Source organism: Eufriesea mexicana, unplaced genomic scaffold, assembly GCF_001483705.2.
Source record: "Eufriesea mexicana isolate 0111107269 unplaced genomic scaffold, ASM148370v2 scaffold3519, whole genome shotgun sequence".
Taxonomy (NCBI): domain Eukaryota; kingdom Metazoa; phylum Arthropoda; class Insecta; order Hymenoptera; family Apidae; genus Eufriesea; species Eufriesea mexicana.
Genome location: NW_016911532.1, coordinates 127,651 through 139,155, shown reverse-complemented (window position 1 = coordinate 139,155; position 11,505 = coordinate 127,651). Strand labels below are relative to the sequence as shown.

At 27.9% G+C, this 11,505-nt stretch overlaps 1 protein-coding gene across 1 annotated transcript in view; it reads right to left on the bottom strand.

Annotated features, from left to right (window-relative positions):
• Window positions 1–11,505, bottom strand: part of LOC108550958 (uncharacterized) — a 167,377-nt gene that overhangs the window by 48,271 nt on the left and 107,601 nt on the right. The window contains exon 4 of the mRNA XM_017904926.1: window positions 11,160–11,294. Within this exon, the coding sequence (XP_017760415.1) occupies window positions 11,160–11,294 (135 nt within the window). The remainder of the gene's footprint in view (window positions 1–11,159; window positions 11,295–11,505) is intronic.

Genomic DNA, 11,505 nt, shown 5'->3' with positions numbered 1-11,505 from the left:
AATATATTTTACAATATTACACTATTAATACTATCCTATTTAATCTCCTTCTTCATTTCTCCTCTTTATTATAATGAAATAATAAATATTAATAAATATGATAAACATAAATATAATATAACGTATTATATATGTATTTATATTGCATATAATGAATATCTAAATATAATAATTATTAATATAATAAATCTTACTATAATAATTATTTGTATAATAACTGTGAATATAATTATTAATACAGTAGATATTAATAAATATTTATCATACTATAATAAAAATGGAGAAAAATAAGAAATAGAAATAAAGAAAAACGGAGGACAATTGAAATACAATCTTTTCTGTTACACAACTGGCAGCTCAATTTTCATACTGACGTATCAGCTCAGGTACAATATATTATCAGCTAAGTACAGGTTATATGGACAAATGCGCAATAGGTGCACCGAGGGATATTTTATTTGTATTGCTTGGCGGATTCTTATGCAGGTTAAGTCGTATCAGTGATGCAAAAGATAATGAGTATACAAATGCGTGTTATTAAAAAAGCAAAACGTGTTCTACGTGAGTGCAACCTATCAACGGATCTAACTACGTGCACTGTAGCTGTAGCATGCACTCGTGATCAAAGTTTCTAATCGTTTGAATTTTTTCATTTTTGCGAGCAAATGGAACATGAAAAAAATTGCAATTTTGAATAACATATGAGCTCTCATATTTTAAAAATTATTATATATATTCGGAGTAGTATATAAACATATATATTCCAAATTATATATGTACTTCCGATATTTCGAATTTTGTGATAATGTATAATTTATATATTCGAATTTATTATACATATTCAGAATAATATATAAAAATATATATTCCAAATTTTCACATATATACTTTCAATAACATACAATTCTTATATTTGGAATTTTGTAATGTAATATGTGATAATGCATAATTAATATATTTGAAATTGTCATATACTTCGAAAAATATGTAAAAATATATATTTAAAATTATTATCTATTTCGAATAATATAAACTAACACGTAAATTATTATTTATATACAATATTATACAAAAATATATAAATGAACGAAATTAGTTAATTATTCGATATTAATGGTAAATTATAATAAATTAATCACAGCATTTGCACAACATATCGTCTGATGCAAATTTAATTGAAATTCGATTATTTGATTAATATTATATATAAAATTTTTTCCAATAATTTTACAATGTGAAATATACTAACATAGAAAGACGTAGTGCTTTCCGTCAGAAAGTTCGAATTGTATAACACTGTTACGAAAGTAGCTTTACCAATGTTCTGAATGTATAGAAAGCTTTCACGTTGCGCTTTACGCCGTAGTCGGAGCGGATGAACTTTTGCCTCTAACTTTTCTCAAAGGCGAAGCTTTTCCCAGGATCCAATTTATATCGTTTAAAGGAAAGTACCTATCAAGTATAAATAAAAAGTTTCTTTTAAAACCCCGCGGATACTTCCTATACCTTCTTGAGCTTTCTCGGCTTATTCGAGGATTAAATGAGAAATGATAACATTTGTACGAACAACAAAAGGTAAAAATAGAATGTACAAGGTGCAAAAATAGACCAAAGTCGTAAATTTTCTTTCACCAATTACGTTTCCTTTTTTCACAAATTCGATCTGAAAAATTTACAAATTTGAAACGTATTTAAATGTTTCCTAGAAGACATTACGATTTTTTAGAAAGTCAAATTTTCCTGAAGTTCTCTGAAAAAGTCGATTATAAAAATTTACAAGGCGTCAAATGTCGAAAATTTTCAAATGTCAATTTCTTTAAAATTTTCAGAAAGTTGATTATGCAAATTAATATTAACATGTCGATATGTCGAAACAATTTTTAAAAGATTGACGCTATTGAAAATTTGTGAAAAGCCAATTTTAAAAATTTTTAAAAATTACAAGTAAAATTTTTAAGAATTAAAAATTACAAATAAAGGAAAAGAGATGTCGAGTATAATATTTTTTATACTGTTATTTCTTCATGTAAAATCAAAATGACGTTTATAGGCGAATATTGGAAAAATATTAAAATATATGTATGATCGGAGCTTATTTATTATACGAAACATTATTGGATAATATTCGACATGAATGTAATATCATGTTTGTCAGGTTAAATTTCCATTTTATGTGATGACAAATTTTCGATGTTTTTATTGCGTGCATTGACTATAATGTAATACATCGACTGGTGAAAGTTAAAATTATTAAAATGTACGTATAAAGTATAACTACACAGGAAGATTTTATATTTCGAGTATAATTAATGTAATATACTACATAATGCCAAAATGATCGATAAAATTACGCATAAGGACACGTGTGTACTATGAATATTAATGTAAATAATATATGGTAATACCAACGAATATAAACATGACATCATATGTTATAATTCACGAAATTCTAATTAGCAAATTAATGTTCCCATTACTGTGCCCCTTTAGTTTAATAATTCCATTTAAAGTAATTTTACTGTAAATATTACAATGTATGAAATATGAAAGAATAAGAAAATTGGAATTGAAATATAATTTAATAGAAAATTATTAAATAAAATTTCAAATACTTAATATAACTTTAAAAAGGGGGAGTTTATTAATATAATATAATATAATATAATATAAATAATAAATAAATAATATAATATAAATTAATATTTGATAGAACTGTAATTCGACGATTATAAAAAGTTATTTATTATAGTACGATTATAATTTACTGACCGAAATATAGTATTTGCAATGCATACTGTGTATTCTGAGGTTTGAAGGAAATTGTCAGTACAAATAACTAAAAAATATATACTCAATTATCATGGGATTATATTTCTCATTACAATGTATAAAATATGAAAGAATAAGAAACTAAATCGTATTTACTCCTACAATTTTGCTCCATATTATTTTTCAGGATAATAAAATAAGAGAATTGGAAGTCATGATTAATATTTGTAAGAACTGTAATTTGATTATTATAAAAAATGATCTATTATAGTACTACTACAATTTACTGACCGAAATATAGTATATATTGCAAGTACTATGAGTACTATGGGGTTTGAAGGAAATTATCAGTACAAATAACCAAAAAATACATATTCAATTATCATGGTGTTATATTTCTGGATAAAAGATACCTTCAACCACAATAAAATATCAATATCATTAAATTTCTCAGGAAAGAAAATTAATATCCAAAATATCCCTAGTTATAAGTAATCAAAACAATTAATGCAATATTAAAATTTTCTAACCAAAATAATAACACAAAATAAGAAAAATTTGTTTAAATAAAACGGAAATTAGTTAATAGACTGTGCTGTATTATTTTATGATACACTAGTGCGTGTCTATTTAAATATGCAAAACCAAAGACATCGTGATATGTAATTCTCGTGTCTTCACCTCTGGTTTTTCAAAAAATTACTTTTTGCGCCATAAAAATATTTATCTCCTGATATCCAGACAGTAGAATCGCATAAAAATGAAATAAAAAGCTAGGAAATAATGCGCGGTCAAAGTTCAGGGTGAAATTGATTGCAGTGTGCAAAGAAGAAGGCATGGAAACTTGATCGACAAAGCTAATCTCGATATACCGTTAAAAGAATACTTGGACACGCGTCTAGCTTGGAGTTTGCACGTGGCTAATGTTAAACGACCAGCACGTGGAATGCGGTCAAGCTACGAAATAACTAAACAGGAACAGCTTTAACGGCCATGTACACGACGTAAACCCAGTGCAATATAATAAATTAAAGTTGAATCCGAGTCCCGTGAGCCTCCTTTATAAAAATCTCATTGGCCTGTTAAATAGGAAGGTTAACGAGTTAGCTGATTTGAACTAACTGCTTTTTCAGTCATCGATTTCGATAATCTATTTTCCCATAAATCTTGAATTTTTCTGGCAATTTTGCGTATGTACTCGTGACATTATATTATGTTTTATGATATATTAAACTTGCTATTACTGTTACATTGTCATTACTGTTATATTATATTTATTATTATTGTTCTATCTTCATCATCGTTGTATTATATTTATTATTATTGCTGTATTTATATTATTATGTTATTGCAGTATTGACAACAACAACAGTTGCACCAATAACAACAATAACAATTATTGCTGGTATTATTATTGTTGTTGTTGTTGTTATATATTATATTATGTTATATTATATTATATATGATATATAATAATAACAACAACAATTATTATTGTTGTTGTTGTTATATATTATATTATGTTATATTATATTATATATGATATATAATAATAACAACAACAATTATTATTGTTGTTGTTGTTATATATTATATTATGTTATATTATATTATATATGATATATAATAATAACAACAACAATTATTATTGTTGTTGTTGTTATATATTATATTATGTTATATTATATTATATATGATATATAATAATAACAACAACAATTATTATTGTTGTTGTTGTTATATATTATATTATGTTATATTATATTATATATGATATATAATAATAACAACAACAATTATTATTGTTGTTGTTGTTATATATTATATTATGTTATATTATATTATATATGATATATAATAATAACAACAACAATTATTATTGTTGTTGTTGTTATATATTATATTATGTTATATTATATTATATATGATATATAATAATAACAACAACAATTATTATTGTTGTTGTTGTTATATATTATATTATGTTATATTATATTATATATGATATATAATAATAACAACAACAATTATTATTGTTGTTGTTGTTATATATTATATTATGTTATATTATATTATATATGATATATAATAATAACAACAACAATTATTATTGTTGTTGTTGTTATATATTATATTATGTTATATTATATTATATATGATATATAATAATAACAACAACAATTATTATTGTTGTTGTTGTTATATATTATATTATGTTATATTATATTATATATGATATATAATAATAACAACAACAATTATTATTGTTGTTGTTGTTATATATTATATTATGTTATATTATATTATATATGATATATAATAATAACAACAACAATTATTATTGTTGTTGTTGTTATATATTATATTATGTTATATTATATTATATATGATATAATAATAATAATAATTGTTAGTCAACGTCAAGAATGATGGAATTTGATTATTTATTTACCCGTAAATTTCTATATTTTAAAGCAATTTTACACTTTTACAACATCATATTATATTTGTTATTACATAATGTTTTTGCAAATAAGACCATAATCAGCAATTTTTCCGAAATTTTGAAAAATATTCTCACGAATCTATATACCTCTCGAAACGATTAATTAATTTAATTATTCTCACTAATATATAAATTCCAAAATTCAAAAATTATTCAAACGCTACAATGTCAGAATCCTCATCCTAAAATAATCAATTTAAAAGGAAAGATTATTAAATGCAGGACAAGTAAAATGAGAATCCAGTAAAATTTCGCATTCCAGTTTGTGAAATTTTTGTACGCACAATATAAGACTTTTTCCTATTATAGTACGACAGAACTGATTTTCATTTGTTCATCAAAGCACGTTGTTTCTTCATTAATTCCGCATGCACTTCATCTACGTGTTCGCAACATGATACTCTCATAATCATGATCCCATGGTAATGCTGATGAATAACAGCATTGTAACGAGCAAATACTGCAGATGTCAACCAAACAGTCATCAGCATCTTCTGAGAATAAAGTAATGCTTTTGATACGCGTTCTGCGTGTTTATCTTCGTCAAATCACGTAACATTGACTATTGGTCACAAGTAACAATACTAACAGTAAGTTTGAAAAATGAATCTTATCTATTTATTTCATCCTAACCCCATGATTTCTTTTTCAACTTACATGGGATTCTCAAGTGTCGATACCCGATTTTGGTGAAATTTATGGAGGATATAGCTCCCGAAAAAAATATACGACCCCTATTTTTCTTATCAGCAATCGTCTACAGCTAGAGGATGAACCTAGCTTTGAAGGTTGAGGACGAGAAACATATTCCTTTTATCTTAGAAATTATTTGAAACTGCAAAATTAATGTATATTAAGTTTTATGACAAATTTAATTTCGCAAGTGGTTCTTTACATTAAGATTTTGTTTAAATAAATATTTTAAATTAACAAGAAATATAAATTAATATAATTAACAAAAATTAATATAATATATTAAATTAATATAAATTAATAAACAGTGTATTATAACAAATGTATTAAATATTTCAGATAGTATTTTAAGTTAAATTATTTAGCTATATTCAATCCCCATATATAAACCATTTCCACTAAAAGAGAAAAGAATTAAATGAAGATTAAATATATTTCTTAATTATATATTAAATATGTATTTTAATCTTTATATCTTAATCTTTTAAGATTAAATATATTTTTTGAAGATTGTCTTTCGTAAATTTGATGAAAATTGGTTATTAATTTTTGGGAAATTATCCTTGTTAAATTGGATTATATTAGATTCTTGATCCATAATTTCCTTTTTCCTAGTGCACTTTTAGGGAATTTCTAGATCAGAAATTTTACATGAAGTTATATTTAATCAGGCTCTCGTCGAGAAGAAAATTTTATCAGATAAATTTTCTATTCCTACCCTCCAGACGTAAAACCTAGGGGCACTACCTGTAGGTTTACAGACATATAAATACGGGTTCTCAGAAAGGAAAGGACAGTTTGCAGAAGTCAGTCAACAACATTATGTCAGACTTAAGTTATATTTGTCTTACTTTTGAATACGGGTAGGTTGGAGAACTGGTTTTTAAATTCTTGGAATTCGAATCTGAAATTCTCGAAATTAGGGATTTTGGTCTTTGATTTCTATAATATCGAGCGAGGGATAGGTGTACACTCTAGATATTGTAAAAATGAATCTTTATTTTTCGAAATCATTATTTATATAATAAATTTATATTTCAGTGTGACTGAATATATTCTTTAATATAATATATCGTAATATAATATATTCTTTTGTCTAATTTACTTGTAGATATGTACTATAGTTATATAGGTTATTTTCAAAAATTTGGAAGAAATTGTCATCGAATAATTTCAATTTTCTGAGAATTACTTAAATGAACATTCAGTTCAGTTATGTGTTCAATTTTTTAAAATATTTAGTAGTAATTGAGGTAGAAGTATAGTTAAAGTATAGTTGCATTTCACCTAGTATTTAATGCCAAATGATGCCTATGATACGAAACTGAAAAATAAAATTCAATTTAAAATTGAAAAATAGAAAAATGATGGACCACTAATTCAATTCGAGATAAACACAAATCTAATTTTCTAAAATTTATTCTTTACTTATCCATCGTATATCTTCTTCTAATCTCTATTAGAAAATATATTAGAAGATTCCAAATCACAGAAAAAGATAATTACTAATTTCTGTTTCCCAAAATTCTAAATTTTGTTAGTTTCCAAGTAATTTCGAAGTTTCATCGTTTCCAGAAATTTCCATTTTCTAACCTTCGAAATTCGAAAATTTCTTATATTTTTCAATATCTTAGTAATTTCATTATTTCGAGAAATCTCAGCTTTAGAACTCAACATTTCCATTTTTTAACCTTCGAAATTCGAAAATTTCTTATATTTTTCAGTATCTTAGTAATTTCATTATTCCGAAAAATCTCAACTTTAGAATAAAGAATCGTGTAATATAGCATCCACGCGATCATTTTCCTTCGAGAAGACCTGGACGACGCACTAGACTAATTTCGTTGGGTAATTCCATTTGTCTAGCCCCTATCCTGTGTTTTTCATTTCAATCGACCTCTATGGACATCTAAGCTGTTACTGACACCGACAGATGTTTCACATAAAAGTTGAATAGTCTCCCTCAGGGAACAGCTCGATTGGTGTTTTTCTAAACAGACGTCTGAGAGACATAGAAGTTGAACTTGTTTTTTTTAAAGTAATTTCCTGTATTTGAATACGTTAATTGATAGAACTGGTCATCATCTATAAAAAGACATTAACCTATTTATTTAAAAAAAGATCATTGATTTACAGATTATTTAATAGTTTTAATAACGAACTGAGATAGTCAATTTTTATTTGGAGAACGTATGACACAAGTACGAATGGGGCCTTAATATCATGGGAATTTTGTTATCATAGAGAAGTGTAAGCTAGAATGAATAAAAAAATTCCCCAATTATTGGACTGTACAAGGTGCATGTGTTGATATTTCGCTGGGATTTGATAACATTAGATTTTTCATGGAGATATTTCAGCTGAAACAGATAAGCTTGCAGATATGCAAATAAATTTCGGAGGAAATATCAGGTAGAGTTCATAGGTCGTTTAGTGATTTAGTAAATTTTTATACGGGGATTAAATAATTTATATTTGAATATTAACTCCGAAAAGAAAAAAGGAAATTTCGATGATAAAAATTAGTAATAATAATTAAATAACAGAAGTTGAGATAGTTTTAATATTAAGTAGAGCAATTGTTATGTTCAACATTAAGTAGAATATAATATATAAATGAAATATTAATATTAAATATTAAATATTAATGAAATTACCAAATCAACCAAAATGACTAATTCAAAATTTGTTGTTTTTAATATTACTCTTTTAATAATAATAGAAATTTTTATAAAAATTGAGGAATTTTTAATTTTTCTGAAAATACAGTAATATGTTCTGAAAACAATGATATAATCATTTTCTATAAATTTCAAAATATCTGTGTACCCTTTTTCCATCAATGGTCTCAATTTGATTCAGAAATATAATTATATATACCTATTTATTTCCATTATAATAATTTAATTATTACTATATACATATATATTATACTTTTAGTAATTCCAGTGTTAAATTAATCATTTTTGACATAAATAGATTAATACTTTTCATTATAAAAAATTAACTAATTGTATTGACATTTTAAAATTGAACAATGTACATTTTGTTTTCCAAAGACAGATTTGACCTTTATTCGTTTTCCACGCGCCTGCCCACAAAAAGCACCAGTCTTGACCTTTCTGAAATAGTATAACTTCTATCTGAAACATATGTCGATATCAGTAATATTTTCGAACATGTTCCTGAAAATCGATATAAATGAGACGGTTTGTACATATTACATGAGACAACCTACCTGACAAACCATTTTTCACTTTGCTTTATCTTTACTATAGGAATTGATGACGAATAATATCAGAATGGATAAATTAACATTAAAGAGATGTTATTATTCCTTATGATTAATCGTGTCAGAGGTTTGTCATTGTAACATACGTGGATTGGAAATATGGACATTTGTCTAAAATGATCGATTATGTCTTTACCATATGTAACCCATGCATTTATAAATAAGTCTTATGCGAAGATTCTATTTTTAAATAAAATGTTATGCTTCGCACTTTCTTTGCCTTCACAACGTTTTATAGCAGTGTCAACAGTATAGAGAAAGTATATACAGTCTTTGTTTTCGATGTGTCAGTGTCAGGTATGAATTGTTGCTTTTCATTTAAATAAATATACCATTTGCTCCTAATATATCAAATGCTCCTTTTAACATGCCGATCTGAGACCTTATAATTTTTTAAAATAGCATTGTCCGTCACACGTTGCAGTGCTGTATCGTCTACACGTAATTCGCGTTAAACTCTGCCATACAGAGAAACAATCTCGCGCAAAATTCATCCGTGCCTAAGAGGTTAACCCTTTGCACTTGACGATTTTTTGGCTAAAGAAGAATAGAAATTCAAAGATTTTCTACTAAAAAACTAACCATACTTTTTTCAGCAGCAAATAAAGAATTGTATAATAATAGAATCGAAGAATTATTTGATTTCCATACCTCGCACACTGTTACATTACATTAAATTTTATATATTGATTAATAGCGATCTTCCAAATTTGATGAAATGGTGACTGAAGCTCACCTCTCGAGTGCAAAGAGTTAATATAATATGTTAAACGTCACACCGGTGGCGTTAGACTCTCCGTTCAAGCCTCGCCGTTCCGTACTGCCAGCGGAAGGGCCCGCGAAAGGGCCCGCGTGACTGTGGCGCCAACTGTGGCGCTAACTGTGGAGTGAGCGAAACGGCACGTAAAATCGGCATGGCGTTTAACGTGTTACCTCGAATCCCTTCGGCTCCCCGAACCACACCTCCTTCAGAATATATATTTATTACCTAAGACAAGTTAGGCTGAACATCGGCCCATAGTCCGCGACTTGGCGAGGACCGATGAGTAACCGTGGAGAACATTGTACCACCAAAATAATAAAAACCGACGAGCGATAATATATAAATAACGACGGCTGGACGAGTGAAGACGTTATTTGTAAATTTAACACGTTAAACACTACGCCGGAGCTTAGGCTTTCCGTTCAGGGCCCGCGGAAGGGCCCATATGACGGCTAACTGTGAGGTAAACAGAACGGCACGTAAAACCAGCATGGCGTTTAACGTGTTAAATAAACATATATTCTTCCACCGATTCCATGGATACGTTCTTCTCAATATAACCCCTCAACGTAAATAAACCAATCTCCAACTAGACTGGTCACGTTCGGACACGAAAATCCTCAACGAGAAAGTCTTTCTTTTTTTTCTTTTGGAACATACGTTCATTAAAGCCTTTAAATATATATAAAACAATTAACAAGAAAATAGGGATTTTTAATAGGGGTCCTTAAACGTATAAATAGGAAAGATCGAGTAAATTTGATCTTATAAACTAAAGACTCTGAGCCAGAGTACGCATAGACTGCACTTTGAATTTCAGAGGTAGATGTACTTATTGCTAAATGGGGAGTTAGTAAGAACTTAGTATATGATTTAGAAAATAAATATAGAAAAAGGGCCAGAGAAAAGAAACTATATTGGTCTGTCTGTGGGATCTGAACGAGAAAGTAGCTAGAAGAGTGATCACATCCGAAATCTTCGCTCAGAGGTCCTTCAAAAATTGGTCTCTTTATTTCTCCCATATCCCAGGCATCCCATTTGTCGTTGGGGACACGCTGCCCCTCCCAAGAGGTGAATTCGATATTTATCGAATGCGATGCGGTGGTGAACGCAAGAAATGGAGAAAAATTACCCACCTGTGTTGCGGAGGCGGCGTAGGCGTTCTTGATAGAGGGAAACTGGCGACTTCTCTCGTCACTGACAGCGATCGAATCGATCCGAATGTTTGGTCCGGGGATAAATTAGCACCGACACTTTGAACCATCCCGCTACTGAAACAGACCGATTCGCTGACATCAATTAAATCCGTAACGCACAGAGATGCCTACTTTTTTCGCCTGTCCTTCCATCCCGTATCGATCATCATTCTCTCCTCTCTTCCGCGTCTACCACGAGCCAGTTGGAGACTAATTGGACTCGGCTTTACAAAGAATTATTATATCCGTGGACGAAAACGCGCGACGGCTCTTTAGAGCGGGGTTG